This window comes from Anomaloglossus baeobatrachus, chromosome 7 (genome assembly GCF_048569485.1).
Source record: "Anomaloglossus baeobatrachus isolate aAnoBae1 chromosome 7, aAnoBae1.hap1, whole genome shotgun sequence".
Lineage (NCBI taxonomy): Eukaryota > Metazoa > Chordata > Amphibia > Anura > Aromobatidae > Anomaloglossus > Anomaloglossus baeobatrachus.
The window spans coordinates 272,080,002-272,097,947 of record NC_134359.1 but is presented as its reverse complement, the minus strand read 5'-3'; the positions used below and the strand labels follow the sequence as shown (position 1 = coordinate 272,097,947).

The 17,946-nt window shown below is 51.8% G+C and overlaps 1 protein-coding gene across 1 annotated transcript in view; it reads right to left on the bottom strand.

Moving 5' to 3' along the window:
- Positions 1 to 17,560, bottom strand: part of LCMT1 (leucine carboxyl methyltransferase 1) — a 61,952-nt gene extending 44,392 nt beyond the window's left edge. The window contains exons 1-3 of the mRNA XM_075318127.1: positions 17,438 to 17,560; positions 6,800 to 6,891; positions 5,474 to 5,595 (exon numbers count right to left, since the gene is read on the bottom strand). Coding sequence (XP_075174242.1) covers positions 5,474 to 5,595; positions 6,800 to 6,891; positions 17,438 to 17,520 — 297 coding nt within the window. The 5' untranslated portion in view covers positions 17,521 to 17,560. The remainder of the gene's footprint in view (positions 1 to 5,473; positions 5,596 to 6,799; positions 6,892 to 17,437) is intronic.
- Positions 17,561 to 17,946: the final 386 nt, after the last annotated feature.

Sequence of the window (17,946 nt, the reverse complement as noted above, 5' to 3'; positions counted from 1 at the left end):
GTTTAGGGAACTTGTCCCATGTCGTTGGTCTTAGAAGCGGCTCTGGATATAAGAAGTGGATCCCAGTGATCTGCCCGGAAAATGAAGATGGGCTGATAGTCTATTAGCGCTGCCTTTAATATCAGAGGAAAGCCGCACTCAGCCCCTCCGTTCCTGCTCAGACCCCATCGACTTCTAATATGTGCAGATACCATATAAGTGACTGGTACAAAGCAGTGATGCCACCCTAGGTTAGAGCTGTTGTGAATACGTTTTCCAGTTTGGGGCTCCCTCTTGTGGTCAGTGCTGGCGGTGCAATTGATTTGTGGAATGAAAGTCACACACCTGCAGAGGACTGGCAATCAGGGTCAGATTGGGACTATATAACTGAGTAGTTTTCTCTTGTTACTTGCCGCTGCTCAATGGTCTCCGGTGTGTTAGGCTACATTCACATGACTGCTCCGTTTTTGCTGTGCGCAAAAAACGGTCCTTTTTTTCTCAGATGCATCCGTGTGTCATCCGTATGCCTTCCGTTTTTTTTGCGGACGGTAATGATCTCATCTAACCTCCTGACAGCAGCGCTAGTCATCCCCGCGGCTGCCCGCACTGCAGTGTGAGAAGCTGCTGACATTGCAGTGCGGGCAGACACTGACACACTGCTGTGCGGGCAGCTGCGGGGCTGGAGCGGGACACAGACTGCACGGGCACGCGACGGAGGTCACACGGAAGTGCTTCCATGTGGCCTCCAGGGATTTTGCAGACCCGATTTGTATTGAGTCACAGTCTGCAATTACGAAACAGAATAGGACATGTTCCATAATAACGGAGCGGACATACGGCATCCGATGTGTTTTTTTGTGGGATCAGATGCACACGGAAGTTCTTCTGTGTGCCATACGATCCTACACAAAAGACATTGAAAAGATGGTTCTGTCAGTAGGTCCGCAAAAAAACAGGAACTGACCAGGAGAAACGGAACGGTCATGTGAATGAGCCCTTAAGGACATTCTGTAACCAGCCCTGCTCACTACCAGAACTTCCCTCAGATAAGTGGTCTTTGTACCTCTGCTGTTTGTTTTCCACTTTCTTGTTGTTTTTTTCTGCTTTGATGCTAATGCTTGATTCCTATTTTGTCTGTGTGGAGTTCTTGGTGCAATTGGATCATTCCCTGCTGGGAGTGTCTGTATACTTAGCTCCATGATTCTGCAATGTGTTTTGTCATGCTTGGTATTAATTCAGTCCCTCATCTGTATTAGTGTTTTTGGATCCCAGTAACATTTGAGTGCTGATATAGTGGGGGAGAGGTTGTGTGACCTCAGGATTTTTCCATATCAGAAGTGCTGGTATTTATTAGGGTTTTTACGGCTGCAGACAGTGGCTCCTTCCTATCCTTTCCTATAAAGATAGTTTGGGCCTCAGCTTTGCTGAATCTGTCTTTCCTAGCTGTGTATTGTGTTTTCTATATCACCGTAGTCTTTACATGTGGGGGGCTATCTATCTTTGGGGACTGCTCCGAGGCAGATTAGCTTCCTTATATTTCTGTGAGAATATTTAGTTCTCCGGCTGTGTCGAGACGACTAGGTCATCGTAGGCTCATCCCATGGCTATTTCTAGTTGTGTGTCAGGATTAGGACTGCAGTCCGTTAAGGTTCCAGCCACTCTGGTTACTTTTTGGGTTTCCGCATTTTTTGATCCTCCTCGGTCCCTGAATCATAACAGAGAGCGTTGTATAGGGATGGTAGATACGACAGATCCCATCTCCTGTGGTCACACAGTCAGGGGTATTGCCCTGTGTGCTCATCAGATGTGACGACAAATTAGTGCACCATGGACTCTGCGGGTGCCATGGACTGAGCAGCCGATAACTGAAGGATCTACACAAGCCGCTATCTCACAGTAGTGACACTCAGCATCTATAGATAAGAAGGAAAAAACGAAAACATTTACAGTTCTCGCCTCCATAAACCCCATGACAGCTCCTTTGAACTTTGGAGCTTCCATGCGGTGCTGCATGTTACACGCTTACTGTTGTCTCAAAGGGTTTCAAGAAAATAACACTCGATCTGCTACTAACGTCTGTAGTGAGATAACCCCTGTACAAGGAGCGCTCCTATTTGGACAATCCCATAGACCACAGACATCATAGAGTGAGCCTTCATTGCTGTGTGTGCCCCCTAAAGTGCATTTTTGGCAAACTTGGGAGCTTTTGTCTGGCCGTGCGGCTACTGGACTAGCTTGTCCAGTCTGATGGGTGTCGCTGCTCTCCGCGGCCGGTGCCTCCCCTCTGCTGCAATGGCCGTCCTTCTTCTGAGGCTTGTGTGCATGGTGCGTCCTATGTCATCCACCCAGGGCGGCATTGAGGTCCTGCGCAGGGAAGATCAAAGTATTGTAGTGCGCATGTGCGGGTGGTCTTTAACCTTTCCTCGCGCCTGCGCATTACAGTACTTTGATCTGCCCTCAGCCGGGCAGATCAAAGTGTGCCTGACCAGCGCCTCAATGCTGGCCAGTGTGGATGACTTAAGATACTTAATGCACACAGGCCTCAGGAGGACGGAGACCGAAGCGGAGAGGATGTGCCGGACCGGAGAGCAGGCGACAGCCGCCGGACCGGAGAGCAGGCGACAGCCGCCGGACCGGAGAGCAGGCGACAGCCGCCGGACCGGAGAGCAGGCGACAGCCGCCGGACCGGAGAGCAGGCGACAGCCGCCGGACCGGAGAGCAGGCGACAGCCGCCGGACCGGAGAGCAGGCGACAGCCGCCGGACCGGAGAGCAGGCGACAGCCGCCGGACCGGAGAGCAGGCGACAGCCGCCGGACCGGAGAGCAGGCGACAGCCGCCGGACCGGAGAGCAGGCGACAGCCGCCGGACCGGAGAGCAGGCGACAGCCGCCGGACCGGAGAGCAGGCGACAGCCGCCGGACCGGAGAGCAGGCGACAGCCGCCGGACCGGAGAGCAGGCGACAGCCGCCGGACCGGAGAGCAGGCGACAGCCGCCGGACCGGAGAGCAGGCGACAGCCGCCGGACCGGAGAGCAGGCGACAGCCGCCGGACCGGAGAGCAGGCGACAGCCGCCGGACCGGAGAGCAGGCGACAGCCGCCGGACCGGAGAGCAGACGACAGCCGCCGGACCGGAGAGCAGGCGACACCCGCCGGACCGGAGAGCAGGCGACACCCGCCGGACCGGAGAGCAGGCGAAACCCGCCGGACCGGAGAGCAGGCGACACCCGCCGGACCAGACCGCCCCCCCAGGTGAGTATTCTAAAAGTCTTTTTTTTACGTTCTACAGAGCGGCCTGGGCTCTTCTATACAGTATTCTGGAATGCTGTATATAAGAGCCCACTGATGGCGTCCGCAGATTATAGTCGACAAATCTGGTGACAAATTCCCTTTAAGCCATGAGGGTTCTGCTCATGCAAAAGTCATGGTCCACAGCGAGACTTATGCGATCCTCGTGTGCGCTGTGACCTTTGTGGGTGCATCTGCAGCACCCTTCAATGCCTAGAAAACTCAGGAGGCCACAGATTTCACAGCTACCAATCTGAATATGTGATAAGGTGGTGGGGCTGAGCGGCGAAGGGTCGGAGAGAGCGGGGGGAGCGGCAAAGGGTCGGAGAGAGCGGGGGGAGCGGCAAAGGGTCGGAGAGAGCGGGGGGAGCGGCAAAGGGTCGGAGAGAGCGGGGGGAGCGGCAAAGGGTCGGAGAGAGCGGGGGGAGCGGCAAAGGGTCGGAGAGAGCGGGGGGAGCGGCAAAGGGTCAGAGAGAGCGGGGGGAGCGGCAAAGGGTCAGAGAGAGCGGGGGGGAGCGGCAAAGGGTCAGAGAGAGCGGGGGGAGCGGCAAAGGGTCAGAGAGAGCGGGGGGAGCGGCAAAGGGTCAGAGAGAGCGGGGGGAGCGGCAAAGGGTCAGAGAGAGCGGGGGGAGCGGCAAAAGGTCAGAGAGAGCGGGGGGAGCGGCAAGGGGTCAGAGAGAGCGGGGGGAGCGGCAAAGGGTCAGAGAGAGCGGGGGGAGCGGCAAAGGGTCAGAGAGAGCGGGGGGAGCGGCAAAGGGTCAGAGAAAGCGGGGGGAGCGGCAAAGGGTCAGAGAGAGCGGGGGGAGCGGCAAAGGGTCAGAGAGAGCGGGGGGAGCGGCAAAGGGTCAGAGAGAGCGGGGGGAGCGGCAAAGGGTCAGAGAGAGCAGGGGGAGCGGCAAAGGGTCAGAGAGAGCGGGGGGAGCGGCAAAGGGTCAGAGAGAGCGGGGGGAGCGGCAAAGGGTCAGAGAGAGCGGGGGGAGCGGCAAAGGGTCAGAGAGAGCGGGGGGAGCGGCAAAGGGTCAGAGAGAGCGGGGGGAGCGGCAAAGGGTCAGAGAGAGCGGGGGGAGCGGCAAAGGGTCAGAGAGAGCGGGGGGAGCGGCAAAGGGTCAGAGAGAGCGGGGGGAGCGGCAAAGGGTCAGAGAGAGCGGGGGGAGCGGCAAAGGGTCGGAGAGAGCGGGGGAGCGGCAAAGGGTCGGAGAGAGCGGGGGGAGCGGCAAAGGGTCGGAGAGAGCGGGGGGAGCGGCAAAGGGTCGGAGAGAGCGGGGGGGAGCGGCAAAGGGTCGGAGAGAGCGGGGGGGAGCGGCAAAGGGTCGGAGAGAGGGGGTGGAGCGGCAAAGGGTCGGAGAGAGGGGGGGGGAGCGGCAAAGGGTCGGAGAGAGGGGGGGAGCGGCAAAGGGTCGGAGAGAGGGGGGGAGCGGCAAAGGGTCGGAGAGAGGGGGGGAGCGGCAAAGGGTCGGAGAGAGGGGGGGAGCGGCAAAGGGTCGGAGAGAGGGGGGAGCGGCCAAGGGTCGGAGAGAGGGGGGAGAGGCCAAGGGTCGGAGAGAGGGGGGAGAGGCCAAGGGTCGGAGAGAGGGGGGAGAGGCCAAGGGTCGGAGAGAGGGGGGAGAGGCCAAGGGTCGGAGAGAGGGGGGAGCGGCGAAGGGTCGGAGAGAGGGGGGAGCGGCGAAGGGTCGGAGAGAGGGGGGAGCGGCGAAGGGTCGGAGAGAGGGGGGAGCGGCGAAGGGTCGGAGAGAGGGGGGAGCGGCGAAGGGTCGGAGAGAGGGGGGAGCGAGTGAGTATAAGGATTTTTATTAATTTCTACCTATTTCTGTTATTATGCTCTGGGGACCCCAGAGCATAACAAAGGACACTAAATTGGAGGAAAAAAAACTTCTCCACAAATTTAATTTCTCGGGAGAAAACTCACAAACAGGCAAATTGTAAATGATCTTAATCCACTCATCTCTGGTCTCTTTTGACACACTTTCCCTTTAATAACTGAGTGACTAAATAGCTCAGAGTTTGGCGCCCTCCTGTGGTGAAAAGTATTATAGGCTGTTTAACTGCAAAAAGAGCAATACCCTACGATGATGATGTTAGGGTTCACTACCGGCATCAGAAGTGCTCCAGTAGTTTCCCCATTTTATTTGTGCACCACTTACTGTCTCCAGCCTGTTGCTCTCTGGCTGTCAGGGCATGCTGGGAGTTCTAGTTCATGTCCGCTATCTTACCTTTAATCTCCAAAACGTGGTGTCCAGCCCGGCCCCGAGATTGATAATCTGACACTTGCATTCTGTCTTCTTGAGAAAGGCGTTCAGCAGCAAACCGACCCCTTGTACCCGGGCGTAGTAGCCTGAAAAATTACAAAATACAATAATCTGCTCCCCGCACACCACAATAATCCCCTCCCTGCGGCCGCTGCTCCCCGCACACCACAATAATCCCCTCCCTGCGGCCGCTGCTCCCCTCACACCACAATAATCCCCTCCCTGCGGCCGCTGCTCCCCTCACACCACAATAATCCCCTCCCTGCGGCCGCTGCTCCCCTCACACCACAATAATCCCCTCTCTGCGGCCGCTGCTCCCCTCACACCACAATAATCCCCTCCCTGCGGCCGCTGCTCCCCGCACACCACAATAATCCCCTCCCTGCGGCCGCTGCTCCCCTCACACCACAATAATCCCCTCCCTGCGGCCGCTGCTCCCCACACACCACAATAATCCCCTCCCTGCGGCCGCTGCTCCCCGCACACCACAATAATCCCCTCCCTGCGGCCGCTGCTCCCCGCACACCACAATAATCCCCTCCCTGCGGCCGCTGCTCCCCGCACACCACAATAATCCCCTCCCTGCGGCCGCTGCTCCCCGCACACCACAATAATCCCCTCCCTGCGGCCGCTGCTCCCCGCACACCACAATAATCCCCTCCCTGCGGCCGCTGCTCCCCGCACACCACAATAATCCACTCCCTGCGGCCGCTGCTCCCCACACACCACAATAATCCACTCCCTGCGGCCGCTGCTCCCCGCACACCACAATAATCCACTCCCTGCGGCCGCTGCTCCCCGCACACCACAATAATCCACTCCCTGCGGCCGCTGCTCCCCGCACACCACAATAATCCACTCCCTGCGGCCGCTGCTCCCCGCACACCACAATAATCCCCTCCCTGCGGCCGCTGCTCCCCGCACACCACAATAATCCCCTCCCTGCGGCCGCTGCTCCTCGCACACCACAATAATCCACTCCCTGCGGCCGCTGCTCCCCGCACACCACAATAATCCACTCCCTGCGGCCGCTGCTCCCCGCACACCCCAATAATCCACTCCCTGCGGCCGCTGCTCCCCGCACACCACAATAATCCACTCCCTGCGGCCGCTGCTCCCCACACACCACAATAATCCCCTCCCTGCGGCCGCTGCGCCTCGCACACCACAATAATCCCCTCCCTGCGGCCGCTGCTCCCCGCACACCACAATAATCCACTCCCTGCGGCCGCTGCTCCCCGCACACCACAATAATCCACTCCCTGCGGCCGCTGCTCCCCGCACACTTGCCTCGATTTATCTCCGGGGCTTTACGTTCCTTTGCTTGTCTCACAAAATACTGAATGTACGGATCCTTCCAATAACCGACACTGACCGCAAACCTGACAATGAGAAGAAATGGAGGGAAAGGGTTACCGAGAAGTCAAGAAAACGCATCGCCGAGCCCTGACCCAGCGCAGGACGGTCACTTCTTCAGGCCATTTCCATCCCACAGAGATCTAAAATGCTGAAAAGACACAGGCGGCAGCCCGATAGGCAACGATGTTTACAGAGGTGAGGACGGCAGTGGTTTAGGATCTGAGTGGGCGCCTTCAGTGCGGGGGGGTGGCAGCTGTAATCTTTACTAGCCATCGATCTAGAGGACAATAGGCTGCAAGAGGCCTAAAGAAAGGGATTTTCACAGATTATTGTAAGTTGCACCAAAACAGAGGAGTGACATCAAGCTCCACAGACGAGCGACATCAAGTTCCACAGCATCACGACTGCCTTATACTACTTTGGATAAAAAAAAAAATGGACATAAATTTCATGCAAAAACCCAAAAATGAGTTGGGGAAAATTGTTGCCCCCCTCAGCTTAATATTTGGTTTCTCGCCCTTTACCCTTTGGAATAAATAACTGCAATCAGTCGCTTCCTATAACCGTCCACAAGCTTCTTCCTCCTTTCACCTGGAATCTCGGACTCTTCTTTATAATCTGCTCCAGGTCTCTCATATCTAAAGACGTCTTCTCTTCTCCCAACAGCAATTTTCAGATCTCTCCATAGGTGTCAATGAGATTTAGATCCGGACTCATTGCTGCCACTTCGGAACTCTCCAGCGCTTTGTTTCCATCCATTTCTGGGGCTTCTTGAAATGTTTGGGGTCATTGTCCTGCTAGAAGACCCCTGATCTAGGATGCACACCAAGCTTTCTGACACTGGGCTCTACATTGCCAAAGAATTTTCTGTGGAAATCTTCAGATTTCATGTCTTGCACACAGTCAAGACACCAGTGCCAGAGGTAGCAAAACTCTAAAACATCTCTGATCACCACTATACCTGACTGTAGGTACTGTGATCTTTTCTTTGTAGGCCTCATTCCATTTTTGTTAAACAGTAGAATGATGCGCTTTACCAAAAAGCTCTATCTTGATCTCATCTGTCTACAAGAAACTTTCCCAGAAGGATTTTGGTTACTCATGCACATTTCGGCTTTTTTCTGTCTCTGTGTCAGCAGTGGAGTTCTCCTGGGTCTCCTCCATAGCGTTTCATTTCATTCAGATGTGGACAGATAGTTCGCACTTACACTGATGCCCCCCCTGAGCCTGCAGGACAGCTTGAATTTCTTTGGAACTTGGTTGGGGCTTATCCACCATCCAGACCATCTTGTGTTGAATCCTTTCAGCAATTTTTGTCTGACATCCACGTTTATTAGCTACAGTGCCATGGGTTGTAAACATCTTAATTATGTTGTGCACCATGGACAAATGAACATCAAGATCTCTGGCGATACACTTGAAACCTTGAGATTGTTGATATTTTTCAACAATTTTGGTTCTTAACCCCTTCACCCCCGGCCACTAAAACACCCTAATGACCGGGCCATTTTTTGCAATTCTGACCAGTGTCAATTTGACAGGTTATAACTCTGGGACGCTTCAACGGATCCTGGCGATTCTGAGATTGTTTTTTCGTGACATATTGTACTTCATGTCAGTGGTAAATTTAGGCTGATTTTTTTTTTGCATTTATTTGTGAAAATTTAGGAAATTTTGCAAAAATTTTGAAAATTTCGCAATTTTCAAACTTTGAAAATTTATGCCTATAAATCTGAGAAATATGTCACACAAAATAGTTACTAAATAACATTTCCCACTTGTCTACTTTCCATCAGCGCAATTTTCGAAACAAAATTTTTTTTCATTAGAAAGGTAGAAGGGGTCAAAGTTAATCAGCAATTTCTCATTTTTCCAACAAAATTTACAAAAGAATTTTTTTTAGGGACCACATTACATTTGAGGTGACTTTGAGAGGCCGAGGTGACAGAAAATGCCCAAAAGTGACCCCATTCTAAAAACTGCACCCCTCACACTGCTCAAAACCACATCCAAGAAGTTTATTAACCCTTTAGGTGCTTCACAGCAACCAAAGCAATGTGGAAGGAAAAAATGAAAATTTTGCTTAACACAAAAATATTACTTTAGCCATAAAATTTTAATTTTCACAAGGGAGAAAAGAGAACGTGCACCCTACAATGTATTGTGCATTTTCTCCTGAGTACGCTGATACCCCATATGTGGTAAAAATCAATTGTTTGGGCGCACGGCAGAGTTTGAAAGGGAAGGAGCGCCATTTGAATTTTTGAGCACAAAATTAGCTGCACTCATTAGCAGACGCCATGTCGGGTTTGAAGACCCCCTGAGGTGCCTAAACAATTGAGCTACCCCACAAGTGACCCCATTTTGGAAACTAGAGCCCTCAAATAATTTTTCTAGATGTTTGGTGAGCACTTTGAACCTCTGGGGGCTTCACAGAAGTTTATAACGTTGAGCCGTGAAAAGAAAAAAATAAAATTTTACCACAAAACTGTTGCTTCAACTAGGTAGCTTTTTTTTCACAAGGGTATCAGGAAAAAATGCACCATAAAATGTATTGTGCATTTTCTCCCGAGTACGCAGATACCTCATATGTGGTGGAAATCAAATGTTTGGGCACACGGGAGGACTCAGAAGGCAAAGAGCGCTATTTGAATTTTTGAGTGCAAAATAAGCTGCACTCATTAGCAGACGCCATGTCGGGTTTGAAGACCCCATGAGGTACCTAAACAATGGAGCTCCCCCAAAAGTGACCTCATTTTGGAAACTAGAGCCCTCAAATATTTTTTCTAGATGTTTGGTGTGCACTTTGAACACCTGGGGGATTCACAGAAGTTTATAACGTTGAGCCGTGAAAAGAAAAAAAATAAAATTTTTATCACTAAACTGTTGCTTCAACTAGGTAGCTTTTTTTTTTCCACAAGGATATCAGGAAAAAAATGCACCATGAAATTTAGAGTGCATTTTTTCCTGAGTACGACGATACCTCATATGTGGTGGAAAGTAATTGTTTGGGCGCATGGCGGGGCTCAGAAGAGAAGGAGCGCCATTTGACAGCAAAATTGGTTGGAATCATTAGCTGACGTAATGTTGCATTTGGAGACCCCCTGAGGTGCCTAAACAATGGAGCTCCCCCACAAGTGACCCCATTTTGGAAACTAGACCCCTCAAGGAATTTATCTAGATGTTTAGCGAGCCCCAAGGGGCTCCACACAAGTTGATAATGTTGAGCCTTGAATACAATTTTTTTTTTCACCACAAAACTGTTACTTGAACCACGTAGCTTTTTTTTCACAAGGTTATCAGGAAAAAATGTACCATAAAACGTATTGTGCAATTTCTCCTGAGTACGACGATACCTCATATGTGGTGGAAACTAATTGTTTGGGCGCATGGCAGGGCTCAGAAGAGAGAGCGCACCATTTGACAGCAAAATTGGTTGGAATCATTAGCGGACGCCATGTCATGTTTGGAGACCCCCTATGGTGCCTAAACAGTGGAGCTCCCTCACAAGTGACCCCATCCCCTCAAGGAAATTATCTAGATGTTTGGTGAGCCCCTTGCACCCCCAGGGGCTCCACAGAAGTTCATAACATTTTATGTTTTTTTACCACAAAATTTTTGCATCAACCAGGTAGCTTTTTTTTTTTTTTTTTTACAAGGGTATCAGGAAAAACTGCACCATAAAACGTATTGTGCAATTTTTCCTGAGTACGCAGATACCTCATATGTGGTGGAAAGTAATTGTTTGGGCGCATGGTGGGGCTCAGAAGAGAAGAAACGCCATTTGACTTTTCAAACGCACAGACGCGGTGCACTGATCGACTGCTGCAGGACGCACATTCGGATGATATACAAAAAGCGTCGGTGATACGGAAAAAAGAAAAAAAGTCACACCAAAAATTGAGCAGGGATGCCGATCCGTTATCTGCATCCCTGATCAGCGCTCGGCGGGACGCACGGACAGATGAGGTGTAAAAATGGACAGGATACAAGGAAAAAAAAAAAAAAAGTTATATTCACAGTACCCAGAGGAGTAGCAGGAGGAACAGAAGGCAAGCGAGATAGACATCTGTACAGGAGCAGCAGGCAGGACGTTTGACAGATCAGCAGAAGACCCAAGAAGAAGGACCCAGAGATGGAGGCAGATGTGATCGGGCCAGTGAAGAAATCGGACGACCCGGTGAAGGCAGGTAAGAGGATGTCAAGGGGAGAGGGGAGGGGGAGAGCAGAGGGGGGGGGCGGGAGAGCAGAGGGGGATAACGGAGAAGCAAAGAAGGAAGGAAGCAGAATAGAGATCACAGAGGAGGCAGACAGATTGCAGGGGGAGCAGATCGGGGCGTGGGGGGGCAGACCGCGGAGGACACGGGCCATAACTGGAGCACGCACGGGCTGCAAGGGGAGTGGAATACTCACGTGGAGCAAGCGCATAAGCGGTGACATCAGCGGCGGCAGCGGTGGCGTGGTACCACAAGTACCAGCCACTCCACGCTGCAGACATGTTGGGGGAGGGCTCGCAGGCCAGAACAGGCCTGGGGAGGGCGGCCACCCGCAGATCAGACCGCCCCACTGCACACTGATTGGAGCGATTGCGCGTCATAGCACGATCGCTCCAATCAGTGCTGCAGGGGCTGGGGGCGGCATGTTTGAGATCCACCTATGATCTGCTGTAGCTGCTACGGCATCTCATAGCATCGCACTAATTCGGGCATTATTTTTGCCGAAATCAGTGCGAATGATGTGGTTGGCGGTTCAGATTTGAACAGCCAATCCCATCGATCGTCGATGGGGGTTGGCGATGCCACCCCCCCTGGGGTCAAGCAAGGGTCCCCTGCTGTAAGAAACAGCAGGGGACATCATTTGAAAGCCGTTGCCATGGCCACGGCAATCAAATGAAGTTTAGGCCGTAAAATTACGTCCCTGGTCGTTAAGTCACGTTAAAATAGGACGTAATTTTACTGCCCGCGGTCGTGAAGGGGTTAATGGCCCTGTCTCACATACAGAGATAAATCTTTGGCAGATCTGTGGTTGCAGTGAAATCATGGACATATTGTTCCATTTGTACATAGCCACAAACCTGGCACTGATTGTCCACAATTTCACTGCAACCACAGATTTATCTGTATGTGTGACAGGGCCTTAAGTCCTCAGACATTTTTCTGTTCTCCATGCTTAGTGTGGCACACACAGACTCACAATGCAGAGATTGAGTCAACTTCTCCCCTTTTTATCTGGTTTCAGGTGTGATTTTCATATTGCCCACACTTGTTACTTGCCACAGGTGAGTTTGAAGGAGCATCACATGCTTGAAATAAAAGTTGTGTACTCACGATTTTGGAAAGGTGCCAACAATTTTTATCCGGCCCATTTTTTGGGGGTTGTGTGTTAAATTATATCCAGTTTGCCTCTTTTTTTCCCCCTCCATTTACGGTAATTATTATTCCAATACACACAAATGAAATAAACGTGTATAACAAAATATGTGTAATTATCATACTTTTCTGGGAGAAATTCAAGGGTGCCAACACTTTTGGCCATGACTGAATATTTTTACTCCACCCTTTGCCCAATTTCAATAAAAAAAAAAATAAGTTAGGAGTGTACACGACCATGAACAAAATAAATAAACCTGGTGTTGCTCCATTCATGATTGGTACTGTGAAATATTCCCATTGCTGATAAAGGATAAAAAAAAAGAGAGCATTTTTGAATGAACAGGTCTGCGTAGGAGCTGCGTACACAAAACGGCGGAATTGGAGGCATATAGGTCTGCATAGGAGCAACGGGCAGAAAGCGGCAGGTTTGCAGACATATAGGTCTGCATAGGACCTGCGTACACAAAACGGCAGATTTGGAGGCATATAGGTCTGCATAGAAGCTAGATACACAAAACGGCAGAATTAGAGGCATATAGATCTATGTAGGAGCTGTGTACACAAAACTGCAGATTTGGAGGCATATAGGTCTGCATAGGAGGTGTACACAAACCGGCAGGATTGGATGCATAGAGGTCTGCATAGGAGCTGCGTGCACAAAACGGCAGGATTGGATGCATATAGGTCTGCATAGGAGCTGCGTGCACAAAACGGCAGGATTGGATGCATATAGGTCTGCATAGGAGCTGCGTGCACAAAACGGCAGGATTGGATGCATATAGGTCTGCATAGGAGCTGCGTGCACAAAACGGCAGGATTGGATGCATATAAGTCTGCATAGGAGCTGCGTGCACAAAACGGCAGGATTGGATGCATATAGGTCTGCATAGGAGGTGTACACAAACCGGCAGGATTGGATGCATAGAGGTCTGCATAGGAGGTGTACACAAACCGGCAGGATTGGATGCACAGAGGTCTGCATAGGAGCTGCGTGCACAAAACGGCAGGATTGGATGCACAGAGGTCTGCATAGGAGCTGCGTGCACAAAACGGCAGGATTGGATGCACATAGGTCTGCATAGGAGCTGCGTGCACAAAACGGCAGGATTGGATGCACATAGGTCTGCATAGGAGCTGCGTGCACAAAACGGCAGGATTGGATGCACATAGGTCTGCATAGGAGCTGCGTGCACAAAACGGCAGGATTGGATGCACATAGGTCTGCATAGGAGCTGCGTGCACAAAACGGCAGGATTGGATGCACAGAGGTCTGCATAGGAGCTGCGTGCACAAAACGGCAGGATTGGATGCATATAGGTCTGCATAGGAGCTGCGTGCACAAAACGGCAGGATTGGATGCATATAGGTCTGCATAGGAGCTGCGTGCACAAAACGGCAGGATTGGATGCATATAGGTCTGCATAGGAGCTGCGTGCACAAAACGGCAGGATTGGATGCATATAGGTCTGCATAGGAGCTGCGTGCACAAAACGGCAGGATTGGATGCATATAGGTCTGCATAGGAGCTGCGTGCACAAAACGGCAGGATTGGATGCATATAGGTCTGCATAGGAGCTGCGTGCACAAAACGGCAGGATTGGATGCATATAGGTCTGCATAGGAGCTGCGTGCACAAAACGGCAGGATTGGATGCATATAGGTCTGCATAGGAGCTGCGTGCACAAAACGGCAGGATTGGATGCATATAGGTCTGCATAGGAGCTGCGTGCACAAAACGGCAGGATTGGATGCATATAGGTCTGCATAGGAGCTGCGTGCACAAAACGGCAGGATTGGATGCATATAGGTCTGCATAGGAGCTGCGTGCACAAAACGGCAGGATTGGATGCATATAGGTCTGCATAGGAGCTGCGTGCACAAAACGGCAGGATTGGATGCATATAGGTCTGCATAGGAGCTGCGTGCACAAAACGGCAGGATTGGATGCATATAGGTCTGCATAGGAGCTGCGTGCACAAAACGGCAGGATTGGATGCATATAGGTCTGCATAGGAGCTGCGTGCACAAAACGGCAGGATTGGATGCATATAGGTCTGCATAGGAGCTGCGTGCACAAAACGGCAGGATTGGATGCATATAGGTCTGCATAGGAGCTGCGTGCACAAAACGGCAGGATTGGATGCATATAGGTCTGCATAGGAGCTGCGTGCACAAAACGGCAGGATTGGATGCATATAGGTCTGCATAGGAGCTGCGTGCACAAAACGGCAGGATTGGATGCATATAGGTCTGCATAGGAGCTGCGTGCACAAAACGGCAGGATTGGATGCATATAGGTCTGCATAGGAGCTGCGTGCACAAAACGGCAGGATTGGATGCATATAGGTCTGCATAGGAGCTGCGTGCACAAAACGGCAGGATTGGATGCATATAGGTCTGCATAGGAGCTGCGCGCACAAAACGGCAGGATTGGATGCATATAGGTCTGCATAGGAGCTGCGCGCACAAAACGGCAGGATTGGATGCATATAGGTCTGCATAGGAGCTGCGCGCACAAAACGGCAGGATTGGATGCATATAGGTCTGCATAGGAGCTGCGCGCACAAAACGGCAGGATTGGATGCATATAGGTCTGCATAGGAGCTGCGCGCACAAAACGGCAGGATTGGATGCATATAGGTCTGCATAGGAGCTGCGCGCACAAAACGGCAGGATTGGATGCATATAGGTCTGCATAGGAGCTGCGCGCACAAAACGGCAGGATTGGATGCATATAGGTCTGCATAGGAGCTGCGCGCACAAAACGGCAGGATTGGATGCATATAGGTCTGCATAGGAGCTGCGCGCACAAAACGGCAGGATTGGATGCATATAGGTCTGCATAGGAGCTGCGCGCACAAAACGGCAGGATTGGATGCATATAGGTCTGCATAGGAGCTGCGCGCACAAAACGGCAGGATTGGATGCATATAGGTCTGCATAGGAGCTGCGCGCACAAAACGGCAGGATTGGATGCATATAGGTCTGCATAGGAGCTGCGCGCACAAAACGGCAGGATTGGATGCATATAGGTCTGCATAGGAGCTGCGCGCACAAAACGGCAGGATTGGATGCATATAGGTCTGCATAGGAGCTGCGCGCACAAAACGGCAGGATTGGATGCATATAGGTCTGCATAGGAGCTGCGCGCACAAAACGGCAGGATTGGATGCATATAGGTCTGCATAGGAGCTGCGCGCACAAAACGGCAGGATTGGATGCATATAGGTCTGCATAGGAGCTGCGCGCACAAAACGGCAGGATTGGATGCATATAGGTCTGCATAGGAGCTGCGCGCACAAAACGGCAGGATTGGATGCATATAGGTCTGCATAGGAGCTGCGTGCACAAAACGGCAGGATTGGATGCATATAGGTCTGCATAGGAGCTGCGTGCACAAAACGGCAGGATTGGATGCATATAGGTCTGCATAGGAGCTGCGTGCACAAAACGGCAGGATTGGATGCATATAGGTCTGCATAGGAGCTGCGTGCACAAAACGGCAGGATTGGATGCATATAGGTCTGCATAGGAGCTGCGTGCACAAAACGGCAGGATTGGATGCATATAGGTCTGCATAGGAGCTGCGTGCACAAAACGGCAGGATTGGATGCATATAGGTCTGCATAGGAGCTGCGTGCACAAAACGGCAGGATTGGATGCATATAGGTCTGCATAGGAGCTGCGTGCACAAAACGGCAGGATTGGATGCATATAGGTCTGCATAGGAGCTGCGTGCACAAAACGGCAGGATTGGATGCATATAGGTCTGCATAGGAGCTGCGCGCACAAAACGGCAGGATTGGATGCATATAGGTCTGCATAGGAGCTGCGCACACAAAACGGCAGGATTGGATGCATATAGGTCTGCATAGGAGCTGCGCGCACAAAACGGCAGGATTGGATGCATATAGGTCTGCATAGGAGCTGCGCGCACAAAACGGCAGGATTGGATGCATATAGGTCTGCATAGGAGCTGCGCGCACAAAACGGCAGGATTGGATGCATATAGGTCTGCATAGGAGCTGCGTACACAAAACGGCAGGATTGGATGCATATAGGTCTGCATAGGAGCTGCGTGCACAAAACGGCAGGATTGGATGCATATAGGTCTGCATAGGAGCTGCGTGCACAAAACGGCAGGATTGGATGCATATAGGTCTGCATAGGAGCTGCGTGCACAAAACGGCAGGATTGGATGCATATAGGTCTGCATAGGAGCTGCGTGCACAAAACGGCAGGATTGGATGCATATAGGTCTGCATAGGAGCTGCGTACACAAAACGGCAGGATTGGATGCATATAGGTCTGCATAGGAGCTGCGTACACAAAACGGCAGCATTGGATGCATATAGGTCTGCATAGGAGCTGCGTGCGCAAAACGGCAGGATTGGATGCATATAGGTTTGCATAGGAGCTGCGTGCACAAAACGGCAGGATTGGATGCATATAGGTCTGCATAGGAGCTGCGTGCACAAAACGGCAGGATTGGATGCATATAGGTCTGCATAGGAGCTGCGTACACAAAACGGCAGGATTGGATGCATATAGGTCTGCATAGGAGCTGCGTGCGCAAAACGGCAGGATTGGATGCATATAGGTCTGCATAGGAGCTGCGTACACAAAACGGCAGCATTGGATGCATATAGGTCTGCATAGGAGCTGCGTGCGCAAAACGGCAGGATTGGATGCATATAGGTCTGCATAGGAGCTGCGTGCGCAAAACGGCAGGATTGGATGCATATAGGTCTGCATAGGAGCTGCGTGCGCAAAACGGCAGGATTGGATGCATATAGGTCTGCATAGGAGCTGCGTACACAAAACGGCAGGATTGGATGCATATAGGTCTGCATAGGAGCTGCGTACACAAAACGGCAGGATTGGATGCATATAGGTCTGCATAGGAGCTGCGTACACAAAACGGCAGGATTGGATGCATATAGGTCTGCATAGGAGCTGCATGCACAAAACGGCAGGATTGGATGCATATAGGTCTGCATAGGAGCTGCGTGCACAAAACGGCAGGATTGGATGCATATAGGTCTGCATAGGAGCTGCATGCACAAAACGGCAGGACATTTTTCATTACGACTATTTGCTTCCATTTTTAGTTGTGTATTTGGGGCAATAACAGCCAGTGATATGTGAACATCCCCTTTAATAGGAGGCTCCTCGGTGACCTCCGCTCCGGCCTCACCTCTTACACACAGAGGCGTCCTCGCAGGTTCCTCTCACGGCCTCGTCCGCGGTGTCACTGTCCTGCCCGGGAGCGGCGGACATGTTGGATGCTACAGTGTATGGGCTCCTGGCAGGTGTGACGTCACCGTGTCACGTGGTTCTGCGGTCACGTGCTCGCTTACCGTTTCCTGGTTCCCGCCGTGCTGTGTAGCTCCCTGTCAGTCAGTGAGGAGGGGAGGGAAGGGGCGGAGCTGCTGAGGGGGGATTTGGGGGGGCACAATAAGGGGGTCGCTCGTCTGTGGTGGGGTACACAGACCAGCTTTTGGTCCCTTATGAAGTAAAACAGGTTTTTCTAGCCTATAAAGCACAATAAGTGTCTGTCAGGTGAGGCTCATGCAATAGGTCAAACATGAGGTGGTTGGAGCCGTCACATCCAGGTGTAGACGGGGACTGAGTGAGAAAATAAAAAAAATAGTTAAAATATGTAAGAAAAAGTAAAACAAAAAACTAAAAAGGGGAAAAAAACCC